Source organism: Colobus angolensis, unplaced genomic scaffold (genome assembly GCF_000951035.1).
Source record: "Colobus angolensis palliatus isolate OR3802 unplaced genomic scaffold, Cang.pa_1.0 Scaffold493, whole genome shotgun sequence".
Classification (NCBI taxonomy): Eukaryota; Metazoa; Chordata; class Mammalia; order Primates; family Cercopithecidae; genus Colobus; species Colobus angolensis.
In genome coordinates this window covers 1,963,602-1,977,564 of record NW_012118410.1, presented here as the reverse complement: position 1 = coordinate 1,977,564, position 13,963 = coordinate 1,963,602, and the positions used below count along the sequence as shown (strand labels likewise).

At 34.7% G+C, this 13,963-nt stretch overlaps 1 protein-coding gene across 1 annotated transcript in view; it reads right to left on the bottom strand.

Moving 5' to 3' along the window:
• Positions 1 to 13,963, bottom strand: part of SHPRH (SNF2 histone linker PHD RING helicase, E3 ubiquitin protein ligase) — an 81,120-nt gene that overhangs the window by 39,038 nt on the left and 28,119 nt on the right. Inside the window, exons 12-17 of the mRNA XM_011959444.1 lie at positions 12,795 to 12,958; positions 12,425 to 12,681; positions 10,589 to 10,710; positions 4,124 to 4,212; positions 3,132 to 3,224; positions 590 to 697 (exon numbers count right to left, since the gene is read on the bottom strand). Of these exons, the coding sequence (XP_011814834.1) occupies positions 590 to 697; positions 3,132 to 3,224; positions 4,124 to 4,212; positions 10,589 to 10,710; positions 12,425 to 12,681; positions 12,795 to 12,958 (833 nt within the window). The remainder of the gene's footprint in view (positions 1 to 589; positions 698 to 3,131; positions 3,225 to 4,123; positions 4,213 to 10,588; positions 10,711 to 12,424; positions 12,682 to 12,794; positions 12,959 to 13,963) is intronic.

The window sequence follows — 13,963 nt, the reverse complement described above, 5'->3', positions numbered from 1 at the left end:
AAAGCCTTCATTCTAATCTTTAACTAATTGAACTAGATTCTACTTAATGAATAATCTACAATAACAAAATTATATCCCAGAATACTAATTAATAAATCAGAAAGACAAAAATTTGCAACACCTGATTTAAACATTGAAAATAAAAGTGTATTTGTGTAACCTCTTTAGATTTTGCTACTGATTTCATAAAAGTGAAATTTTAGAAATGACAAATGGTATAAATTCTGCAGGAAAAATACCTGTGGTTCTAATGTTTTAACATTTTAAAACATCTCAGAAACAAGATAAAAAGGAGGGTATAGAAGTCTTTACTTTCTTCAAAAGACAACTGCTATATACACAAGGTCAGAGAAAACCCATGAGTTCAAAAGAAAGAGAACTCAAATAGTTGACTTATTTATGCATCTGTTCATTCAACCAATAATCATTGCTAACAGTTAAATAAACTTGTATTGTGGATCAGGCAATGTACTAGGTGCTAGCAATTCCAAGATGTACAAAAAATTCAAGTTTCTCCCCACAAAAAAACCAAAACCCAAAATGGTATCTGGAGACAAATACAAGTAAGAAATACTGCATTTTGGCATACCTTTCTTTGAAGCTCATGGATAGTTTGCTGCACAGGATATAAAGCTTGCTGGGCTTCAGCAACTTCTGTATTACACTTGCTCATATAGTGCTCTCGCAGCTGTTTGGCCTGTGTTGAAACAGAGAATATAAACTTTCACTCCCAATCCAGAATATAATTCAGTATGATGTTTCAAGAAGAATGGCTCATTTTATATATTTAAAGCTACTTAACTGCATTTAAACATATAAGTACAACTACACTGTAGAGAACATAAAAGTCACGCTAAAAATTCCTTATATATGGAAGTTAACAAAATGTACCTGTCCAAGTAACAAAATTTAAGAAACACCAAAGACTTGTCTGCCAAATTTTTATTTAAATTATTTTTTTAGTTAGAATAAGCAAAGGGGGAGAAAAAGAACAGTAATATTTCAAATGATAGGTAAAGCAAAGACACCTTTCAAAAACTTGGCTAATTGAGTTATTAAAATTTCTTAGAGTTACTGTAGTTTAAAAATAATCCTTGAGAATATATAGTAATATAGGTGTTAGGGACTAAATTTTGTCTCCCCAAAATTCATATGCTGAAGTCCTAAGAAAGTAGATTTTAAATGTTCTCACTACACACACACACACACAAACACACAAATAAAAATAGGTAATTGATACGTTAATTAGTTTGACTTAGCCATTCTTCTTCTTTTCTTTTTTAACTACAAACTAAGTTCTAGGGTACATGTGCACAACGTGCAGGTTTGTTACATATGTATACATGTGCCATGTTGGTGTGCTGCACCCATTAACTTGTCATTTACATTAGGTATATCTCCTAATGCTATCCCTCCCCCCACCCCACAATAGGCCCCAGTGCGTGATGTTCCCCTTCCTGTGTCCAAGTGATCTCACTGTTCAATTCCCACCTATGAGTGAGAACATGTGGTGATTGGTTTTCTGTTCTTGCGATAGTTTGTTGAGAATGATGGTTTCCGGCTGCATCCATGTCCCTACAAAGGACACAAACTCATCTTTTTTTGGATGCATAGTATTCCATGGTGTATATGTGCCACATTTTCTTAATCCAGTCTGTCACTGATGGACATTTGGGTTGATTCCAAGTCTTTGCTATTGTGAATAGTGCCGCAATAAACATACACGTGCATGTGTCTTTATAGCAGCATGATTTATAATCCTTTGGGTATATACCCAGTAATGGGATGGCTGGGTCAAATGGTATTTCTACACCGTTTTCCACAATGGTTGAACTAGTTTCCAGTACCACCAACAGTGTAAAAGTGTTCCTATTTCTCCACATCCTCTCCAGCACCTGTTGTTTCCTGACTTTTTAAAGACTGCCATTCTAACTGGTGTGAGATGGTATCTCATTGTGGTTTTGATTCGCATTTCTCTGATGGCTAGTGATGATGAGCATTTTTTCATGTGTCTGTTGGCTGTATAAATGTCTTCTTTTGAGAAGTGCCTGTTCATATCCTTTGCCCACTTTTTGATGAGGCTGTTTTTTTCTTGTAAATTTGTTTGCGTTCTTTATAGGTTCTGGATATTAGCCCTTTGTCAGATGAGTAGATTGCAAAAACTTTCTCCCATTCTATAGGTTGCCTGTTCACTCTGATGGTAGTTTCTTTTGCTGTGCAGAAGTTCTTTAGTTTAATTAGATCCCATTTGTCAATTTTGGCTTTTGTTGCTGTTGCTTTTGGTGTATTAGACATGAAGTCCTTGCCCATGCCTATGTCCTGAATGGTATTACCTAGGTTTTCTTCTAGATTTAGCCATTCTAGTGTCTACATATATCAAAATATCACTCTCTACTCATAAATATGTAAAATATTTGTTAATTAAAATAGTTTACCAGGGCCCCTCCATCCCCAAAACCACCAGTGTAAAAAGGCTGTGCATATCTCATTTTTTATCTTGTTGACACAAATAAAGGCTCCATTTATAGACTCAATACATTTCAAACATACCTCTTTTGATTTAGCTGTTTAATGTTTAACAACAGCAAAAATCCCTGGAAGAATGTGCATAATAAGCTATTAACAATTTATAGTAAAATAATTTATAATATCACTCTTCGATGTCATTCTTTTCAAAAACAGGCAACACTTTTTGTAGAGGAAACTTCTTTGAGAGAACTACCACCAAAAATTTGACTTTATTTACCCCCTTAAAAAATACAGAGAAAGGTGGAGAGAGTGCAAAAGTTTGTATATTTACTAAGCTACATCTTTTGTAGATCTGCCATGAGATCAAAGTTTCCTTTTTAAAACTCATTTATTTACCTCCCACTCTGTTGGCTACCAACAGCCATATCTACAACAAACATTTATCACATAACTGCAGGTAGATCAGCAGAGAAGCCAAATAATACTTACTGCTGCCATTCTCTGCTACCCAAAATCACGACAAAATTTGAAACATCAAAGTAACAGGAAAACATGATTACATTTATTCATACGTTGTATGTCCTAGGATATATCAACTATATGGAGCATAAAGTTTGAAGAAAATATACTTTCACAGACAGAATAAAAAAAATAATAATTACCTCTTCCTCAAGTTGGCCATCACGCAAGGTAGGCGGTATCCCTGGGTGCTTGGCTATCAACAATTCCATCAAGTTATGGGTAGCATGAAGTCTCTACAAACACATCAAAGGCAATAATTATGACAGTCAATGAAGAAGACTGAAGAGAACCTAATATTTATATGGCACACAGAACACTAACACCACATTAAGATCATATCACTGAATACTTTTCCTATAAAACAATCTGAGTACTACTACTTTGTTTTCTTTACTCAAGAGCAGGGTGTTAAGGTCTAGGACCTACCTGCCTTTTGTAACCTTTATCCATGCAGAATATAAGATTTATATTTAATTTTTCCTCTCCCTCCACTTTTTCATACGTTCCTCTAAATATCCACTCTGGTACTTGTGAACATGTTAGTCAGTCCCAAGGTCAATATTCCGAATGGTAATGACATCTTACCTGGGACTCAAACCTAAACTTGCCAAAATTAATAAACTCATGCTCACTTCCTATTTAGCTACAGAGCCTTGTTTATATGAGTCAATGACAGATCCAAGAAGTCAATGACAGATCCAAGGGAAGTGTTATAATTAATACATCCAAATCTCCCTAATGACCTCTAAAAATTATCATTAGATAGGTTTTATTGCTTAGTTCCTTTTCTTTTTAATGAAAACCATGTGAATATGTTGATATTCATATGCAAAAGTGATAAAACTGACCTACTCTTGGAAGTACAAGTACTCTGAGCTATTTTTAAATGTAGCTTATATAGACTTACCTTGTCAGGCTTGTGCCCAAAACGTCCCTGAATGGAATAGAATAGTAGTGATTCTCAAATAGTGTACACACAAATCACCTAAAATGCTTATTGAGAAGACTGAATCCCAAGTTTCATCCAGTGATTATGACTGTTTGTTACCATTTATCCTCTTAAACATTCAGACAAATTATTTTGTTAAAAAAACAAACAGAATACATATGAAACTGTTTAGTCTTTACTTACTTGAAGTGAATCAGTTTTGAGTTTTCCTTTGTGTTCCTCCGAGGAGCGCAACACTTCTCTGTACAATTCTGCTGCCAAGGCATACTCACCTAAAGAATTAAAATGTATTTAAAGTATGAGAGTCACATATTTAGCTCCCAATGTTATCTAGTTGTCCATTATTTAAGAATACTGTAAAAATAAAATGTAATGATTACTATTTTATTAATAAAGAAATCTGACTTGGTATTAATATGATTGCCCAAGTTTTAAAAAAGGCTGAGTACAGTTCCTTTTTTAATTCCATGGAATATAATGTTCTTATATTACATTTGTAATATATAAAATTATACTGAAATATGTTTATAATCAAACCTGTCTGTAATGTTTTGAGATTATGCTACTGGATAAACTTTTAATTTAGACAAAAAAAATCTCCTCTTGCTGAAGTTAAAGGGTGTCAATCACTAGTCATTATGATGTTTGAAATTAAGGAAAAACTTAAGGTAATTATAGACTATTCATAAAAAAATCTAAGACACTCCGACCAACCTACACATAATGATCAGAAAAATATACTATTCTTGGTAGCTATTATTGTTCTTGGTATTAGGCAAAATAATTTGCAATTAAAAACTTCATGTCAGAAACTTAGGGATCTCACCTCTACTTCTGGTCACACAAATCAGTTAGTCTGAGATGTACGCTGTTTTCTACTATTAATAATTAGCACCTCATTCAAATAAGTATCGATTAAAGCACAGGCTGGCAAAGTATGGCTCACGGGTCATTTCTACCCTCTGCCTATCTGTTGGGCCCACCAGCTTAGAATGAATTTTACATTTTTAATAGTTGAAAAATATTAAAAAAAAAATTCGTCACATGTGAAAATTAAATTTCAAGGTCCATAAATAGTTTTATTAGAACCCAGCTCTGTTCATTTGTTTTTGTACTGCGGCTGCTGTTGTACTACAACAGTCAAGCTGATAGTTGTGCAGAGATCTTACGGCTTGCAATGCCTACGTATTATCTACTTCTTTACATAGGAAGTTTGACGATACCTCAATAAAATAAGAGATGAACATTTTTAATGGCTTGAATAATAGAATCTATCTTAATTGCTGCTTGGAAAATAAAAAACTGGTAAATTATAAACACTATTAAAGCAAAAATCTAACAGTGGCAAAACCACGCAATCAAATACTAAAAAAAGGTACACAGATGTTCTAGCTCTTATTTGCTGAGCAAGTTTTTTTCCTAAGTATCACACATACTCCTTTTTAAAAAAACTTCAAGTTGGTTTGATGAATATCATGTAATTAGGACCATGTTCATAGTTACAATGAGATATATATATATATGCAAACCTTTGTAAATTTTGAAGTCGTGTCTTTTTTTAGCTCATATATAAGTTTATACACATATCTTAATTTTCGTAAAACATACATAAAATTTACCATCTCAGCCCTTTTTAAAGTGTGTAGTTCAGTGGCATTATGCATATTCAGTGTTGTGCAAAATACCTAATTTAAAAGAAATTTTTGGAACAATAGCTCTTATACTATTGCTTTACATCTAGTTCTATTAGTTAGCTAATACAAAGCTTTCTAAAACACACATTTATCAAAGAACTGTAGTCAGCCGATTTCTATTCCCTTTAAATAAGTGAGAAGATTATTTTCACAATAATGAAGTTACATTATAACACAGGCATTAACATTCAATTATCTTCACGGTGAATTCTTTTTTAGTTAAGAGTCTTGATTAAAGCTTTTCAAAGGACATTATGAATTCTATCAGTGTTTATACTATCATTTATAGAGAATAATTCATTTAACAATTTTCTCTTCATAATTACGATACCTTTTAAAGAAGGTATAGTGATTAGACTATAGTGTGAAGCAGCTGAATTTGACCTATTCACTATAATACCTGGTTTTTCACGTTTATTTTAAAAAAGACACGCTTTCTGAGGAAGACACAAAAATACCCATATTCAAAGTTACAAAGGTTTAAGTCAAATTTGGAAATACCCATTCTTAGCCACTTGATGGCGCTAACATTTCTGAGTAAACTGTAGCGGATTTGATATTGTCAAGTTAATTTTCTCCAAAAATCATCTGCAGAAAACACAATGTTCAAAATTGGAATAATAAAATGTGTTTAATACCAATCAAGGAGAATCTCAGAATATGAATTAATGTATCACATGTATTTATTTACATATAATATAAGCAAATATTTTTAGAGTTCGAAATTAATTTTAGATTTCTTTGAGAAGTCAGACCTTCACTGTCGGATCTTCACATTAGAAGAATCTAATTTATGTAAGTTATAATGTTACTTTAAAAAATGAATATTGTTTAATACATCACTATGAAGTTAATAAAAACTAAAAGCAGCAAATCTATTACAATTAAGTAGAAAACTACAATTAGGCCAGGCGCGGTGGCTCAAGCCTGTAATCCTAGCACTTTGGGAGGCCGAGATGGACGGCTTATGAGGTCAGGAGATCGAGACCATCCTGGCTAACACGGTGAAACCCCGTCTCTACTAAAAAAATACAAAAAACTAGCCGGACGAGGTCGCGGGCGCCTGTAGTCCCAACTACTCGGGAGGCTGAGGCAGGAGAATTGTGTAAACCCGGGAGGCGGAGTTTGCAGTGAGCTGAGATCCGGCCACAGAACTCCAGCCTGGGCGACAGAGCGAGACTCCATCTCAAAAGAAGAAAAAAAAAGAAAATTACAATTAAATTCAGAAGGAATATATCCTTTACTAATGGACTTTCTAGTAGGGGATTTATCTTAATAATAAACAATACACTGCTAGCTAAATTGAGGACTTTCTAGGGAATACTCTAGAGGGGAGATTTGCCCACCAAGTTACATGCACTATATGTGAACAATTTAACAGGAATATATAATAATATGCCTTTTTCTTTCTTTCTTTTTTTTTTTTTTGAGACGGAGTCTCGCTCAGTCGCCCAGGCTGGAGTGCAGTCGCGCGATCTCTGCTCACTGCAAGCTCTGCCTCCCGGGTTCACGCCATTTTCCTGCCTCAGCCTCCCAAGTAGCTGGGACTACAAGCGCTCGCCGCCACGCCCGGCTAATTTTTTTGCATTTTTAGTAGAGATGGGGTTTCACCGTGTTAGCCAGGATGGTCTCGATCTCCTGACCTCGTGATCCGCCCGTCTCGGCCTCCCAAAGTGCTGGGATTACAGGCTTGAGCCACCATGCCCGGCCAGCCTTTTTCTATTAGATATTGATAACAGAATTTACATTGTGAGTAGGTTGAAAGTGGTAAGAATCTGAGGTAACCTTCATATTACCATAATCAATAACATCATTCTTCATCTCTATGTTTTTATAAAGTTTTCAATGTGCTTCCACATTTTTTATTAAGAACAATAGTTGAGGTAAGTAAAGCACCTGTATATTTTATTGACAAAGACACTGAAGTTCGGAAATTTTGACCAATATACACTATTTCATAGGGTTCCAACTGCAGCATATAAGGCGGCCCATACTATTCAGTTCTTCTCCAGAGCTATTTCTACTAAGCTTCTGAGAATCCTTATAACTCTACACAAGTATCTAGCACAATAAGAGATACTTGCCATTTCTGGTTCTATTATGCTAAAGAGCTAACCACTACAGATGGGCTTCTCAAAGAGGCTTAATGTAAGAGTATTTCCTTATATTCTATAAAAAGCAAACATTTCTTTGGGCAACTGATTTCTTTGTACTTCATTTGCTCTTGTTTTAAATTTCTTAAGGTAGCAGTTGAAGTCCCCGATATGAAACTTTTTTCTTTTCTAGTACATATTTAATGCTATGAATTTCTTTTTAATAACTGATTTGCTGCACCCCACAAATTTTGGTATTTCATTTTTATTCACTTCAAAGTATTTCCTACTTTCCCTTTTATTTTTTAACCCAAAGGTTTAGAAGTGTGTTTTAATTTCAAAGTATCTGGGGACTTTCTAATTATCCTTCTGCTATTGACATCTACCACTGTGGCCACAGAATATACTCTGTAGGCATGAATCCTCTGAAATTTACTGCCTTGTTTTACAGACCAGAATATGCCATATCTGCATACACATTTAACATGTACTTGAAAACAATGTATCTTCCTCTTTGGTTGGGTAGTCAATAAACACTGATTAGGTCAACTGGTTGACAGTGGTGTCTGAGCTATGTATGCCCTCACTTATTTTTTACTTATTCTATATATAACTGAGAGAGGGATGTAGAAATCTCTGACATTACACACTTGTTTATTTCTCATTATAATTCTATCAGTTTTTAGTATTTATTTTGAAACTCTTATTTTAGATACATTTAGAATTTTTTTCTCTAGTGATAAAGTAACACTCTTTATCCTTGGTAATATTCTTTGCTCTGAAATCTACTTTAGAAGCTCCAGTGGTACAATCAGTTAGTAGGCATTATTAATAAGAAATCTATTTTACTTGACAGAAATATAGTGGCTTTATCTTTTGATTAGTGTTAATGTATCTTTTTTCATCCTTTTACATTTGCATCTTTAAATATAAAGTGGGTTTCTTATAGAGAACATATTGATGGTTATTGTTTGTTTTTAATCCAGTCTGACAATCCAGGCCTCTTAATTGGGATATTCAGACCATTACAGTTTATGTGATCACTGATAAGCTTGTGTTTAAATCTACCATCTTGCTGTTTTCTAATCATCTCATTTGTTTTTTGAACCCTTTTTTACTTTTTGCTTTTTTTTGATAGAAGATTTATTTATTATTATTATTTATTTTTTTGAGACGGAGTCCCGCTCTGTAGCCCAGGCTGGGGTGCACTGGTACAATTTCGGCTCACTGCAACCTCCACCTCCAGGGTTCAAGCGATTTTCCTGTCTCAGCCTCCCAAGTAGCTGGGACTACAGGCGCATGCCATCACGCCCAGCTAATTTTCGTACTTTTAGTAGAGACGGGGTTTCACCATGTTGGCCAGGATAGTCTCTATCTCCTAACCTCGTGATCTGCCCGCCTCGGCTTCCCAAAGTGCTGGGATTATAGGCACGAACCACCGCGCCTGGCTGATTTTTAATTTTTTTACTTTTATCTACTCTTTTGGATTATTACCTCTAACTCCTTGTTGTATTTTGAAGTGGTGGCTGTGGGGTGCACATTCTTTGCCTTGTCACAATCTACCTTCATATAATATTATACCTCTTTATATACAGAATAATAATCTTACAATATTATACATCTGTGTCTCCCCCCACAGACTTTGTATTATTGCTTTTGTACACTGTACAATTACATGATATAAAACCCACAATATATTTCCTCCTGTGTTTTTTTTTTTTCTTTTTTCCTTTGGGGACTCCATACATTTATATCAGACCATGTGAAGTAGTCCACAACCTCACTGGTGCTCTTTTCAAAATTTTCAGTCTTCTTCATTTGTTTTTCATGTTGGAGAGTTTCTATCGCTATTCTATACTTTGACTTTATTGATTTTTTTCTTAGGCCATGTCTAATTTATTTATTAAGTCAATTTTCTATATTAGACATTGAAATTTTGATTTCCAGAAGTCTGAATGTTTTCAGTGTTTCTACTTAACACGTTTCATCTTTACTCTTGAATCTACGGAATACAGTTTTAATGTTTCTCATATTTATATGGAAAGGTGTGTCCACATGGAGCTTATTAAAAGTGCCAGTTATATAACTTTGCTTCCAGCCAAGATAGAGTAACACAGAATGGATTTACTCTCTTTCCTGTAAAAACTAGAGTAACAGGCAAAATACATGAAATGACAGTTTGTAAGATATTAGACCTAACAGCAAAAAGAGTGATCCATGACAGATGGAGAAGTCACTAATATTCATCCATGTAAATATGTAAATATAAGATGCTCTTTCTAATCTGCTTTAATTTTGTGCATAATATATAACACTATAACTTTACACCTATACATTTTGTGTCTGTGTGGGAGGATGTGTGTGTACTTGTCACCCTCTGTAAGAATTTAAGATCTGCAAGATCAGAGAGTTACTTTATTTACCATATCATCGTTACCTAGATGAGGTGTGGCACACAAATATTTGCTGAAAAAATGATCCTACAAATAATACTATTTTTAAATCAATGAACAGTATCCCTTTAATGTGTCAAAATTTAACCATTTTTCTATTTCTAATTATTTTGACTACTTGTTTACTAATAAACTATTAAAGACTAAGATTAACAACTTAAATACAAATCTGTGTATCCTCATTTCCTCAAAAAAGAACTAAAAATGGAAATGTTTGGTTAAATCATATGTAAACGTCAAAGGTTTTTGAGACGTTCTATGAAACTGCTCTCTATTAAGTTGAACCTATTTAAACTATATTCAGTAGTGTGTGAGAGTATCTTTTTGGGAGGGATTTTGATTTTTTCTGTAATTAACTTTACTCAGGAAGTGTTTGGAATCAGAGATAACAAAGCAATCACCTTCTACCTTTAATAATATGAATGCCTGCTAAGCCATTGAGAGCACAAACTAGCTGTCGATGTGCTTCTTCACATTCAGTTCCACATTTCTTCTGCAGAGATGTCAGCAGCTCTTCCATTGTCATGGTGCTAAAAGAAAAGGTAGACTGTGAAAACTAGAAAGAAAATCCCAAGTGTTACTCCAGTGGGAGTGTTATATCACAAATGATCAAGAGTATGAGACTCTTGCAGTTTTTGTGATATCTCTAGCATTTCTTTTTTGCTTCCATTTTTACCATTATTTTTTCCCATGTAAGTACCTTTATTTGATCACATCATTCTTTAAGTTTTTCCCATTTCAGTAAAGGTAGAACGAAACTAGAAAAATCTTCCTCAAGAACAAACTACAACATGATATATTTAAACATTACAAATATTAAAATGTAAGACTGACTCTGAATCCCAGCACTGCAACTTAATTAGAAAACCTCTTTGAGCCTGAATATTTTTTTAATCAGTAAAAAATGAAGATCTTCAAAGGTTAAATGCCATTCCACCGAAAGGTTGTCTAACCTTAACCATTCACATATAAATTGTTTTTGGACTCTAACTGTACATAGCAATTTGTACATATACCTTTTGAAATTTACCATGTTCACTTCATAGTTTAGAAATCTGTAATTTTCATCATTTCCCTTATTTGTCTACAACCTGCTTAAAAGCAAAGACAAAATTGAATCCTCTTTCTATCTCTTATAGCCAAAGGCCAGTTCCTGAGTTGCAGTCTGATTCACAAAAACTTTCTGGGACAACAGAGTTATTACGAACACAAATTTCTTAATGTTCTCAGAATGAATAATCAGAGAGATAGAAAATATTTAATGGTAATCTAATTCCTTGATGTGGGAACTATGAAATAAAGTAAGAGCAAAAGCCTTTCATATCTGGAGTACAGCCAAAACTCTAAATAACAAAATAATAATTTTTAAAAAACCTCAACAATAATCCTAATTTTAAAAGAAATGTTCAAGGCCAGGTGTGGTGGTTCGCGCCTGTCATCCCAACAGTTTGGGAGGGTGAGACAGGAGGACTGCTTGGGGCCAGGTGTTCAGGATCAGCTCAGGCAACATAGCAAGGCCCTGTTTCTACAAAAACATAAAACAGGCCGGGTGTGGTGGCTCATGCCTGTAATCTCAGCACTTTGGGAGGCTGAGCGGGGTGGATTACCTGGAGATCAGAAGTTCAAGACCAGCCTGACCAACATGATGAAACCCCACGTCTACTAAAAATACAAAATTAGCTGGGTGTGGTGGCACACGTCTGTAATCCCTGCTACTTGCAAGGGTGGGGCAGGAGAATCGCTGGAACCCAGGAAGCGGAGATTGCAGTAAGCTGAGATTGTGCCACTGCCCTCTAGCCTGGGCAACAAGAGTGAAACTCCATCTCAAAAAATAAAACAAAATAAAATAATATAAAATAAAATAATTAGCTGGCTGTAGTAGTGTGCACTTGTAGTCTTAGCTACTTGAGAGGCTGGGGCAGGAGGATCACTTGAGCCCAGGAATTTGAGGGTGCCACTGTGAGCTATGATCACATCACTGCACTCCAGCCTGGGAAAGAGAGTGAGACGCTGTCTCAAAAAAAAAAAAAAAAAAAAACCCACTGCAAAAGAGAAAAGCTGAAAACCATGAAAATAATTTTGATATAATTCTCTGTTGCAAATGAGGTTCCACACCAAAGAAAATCCTCCACACCATTAAAAGTAACTGACAACTCAGTTACACGTCTCTGAATGAAACTATGGGCCAGAAATATTGTCTATTATGATATAGCAACTGCAATATTAAAAAGTTGATAAGAAAACCTTTTTTGGAGTGGCAAGAACTCCCCACGAACAGCCTGTGGGTGACAGCAGGCCTGTCTGAGCCTCAGCAATGGATACAGGATAGAGGTGACAGTCCTTCTGTCCAGGCTGCTGAGCTTCAGAGCCCAGTCAGAAATCTTCCTTAGTTTTACCACCGCATCCTGGCAGCACACCTCATGCTGACGGTGATAGAAATGCCTTTCCACTGGGGAAAAGTGGAGCCAGTGTATTTCTTCGGTTTGTGGTGGTATTTGGATCTGTAAAAAGGAGCAGAAAAAAAAAAAAGATGTCACCTAAAAATTTAACTTTCTATCCCAGTTGTTTCTTTTCTCTTATAGTAGCTTTATCAATAAAAACTTATTGTACTGACTTGGTCAATCACATCTTTCTTTGCAGACCTCCACAGTATCTTGGCAATAAAGCTGTAGAGATGCTGAGGATTATTTTTGCAGTAAGGCCGATAGAGAAGTCGAACCCACCAGTGTTTGACACAGTAAGGTTCAATACCAAGAAAGACCACTAACCCAAAAAGATCTGAAAAGAAAAAAATAAATTACACTGAGAATAAATCTATTACTTCATTACTAGTTTGCAGAAGTGTTTCTACAGACATTACATGCACATAGAACTTTCCACGAATTAAAATATAGGCTGTATAGGCTCTTAAATCTGAAATTCAGTTCCAATTCCATTTATATTTATTGAGCATCTATTCTGCCCTAGGTTTTGTGCTAGGTGCTAAAATAATGTTAGGTTTATGGAATCATTCATTACACAAAGCTTATACTTAATTCAAAAATTTGAAATTTCTATCAGAAGTTAAACCAAAAAACCACTCAACTGAATGTACTTGGTAAGACATACGTAAGAAATACCACGCTCTGAAACCAAAAGAAGCAAGATTTGCTGGATTGGAAAAAAGAATTTCTAATCACACAGATGACATGAAGAATATTCTCTGATGCAGTATTCCTCATATCCTTTATCTAATAATTCTCCTAGAAAAGAAGGCTAAGAGAGTAATAAAAATATATAGATAAGATTTACATACACAGTGATATTCATAGCAATATGTAGAAAAATGACTCAAATAAATAAATTATGGTAATCTCATAAAATAGAACTATTTTTCTTTTCTGATTCAGAATGCCTTGTATTTGTTAGCTTTAGAGCATGGGACTTCTTGTGTATCTCTTTACTGGGCACACTCAATTTTGTATTCTATTCCCCTCCACCCGCCCACTTAACATTCTAAACAGTTTTCCATATATTTATCTGTAAGGAGTTAAGAAAAACTGCTTTGGATATGATATTAAGTGGAAAAAAAAGGGAATATAAAATTGTGCAGGCAGAATAAGCTCAAATATATAAACATCTACATAGAAAACATTCGATGTGGTTTTGTCTTCAAATGAAGACTATGAGTGTAATTTTGTATTTTTTTTTTTTTTTTTTTTGAGACAAAGTCTTGCTGTTGCCCAGGCTGGACTGCAGTGGCACCATCTTAGCTTACTGCAGCCTCAACCTCCTGGGCTCAAT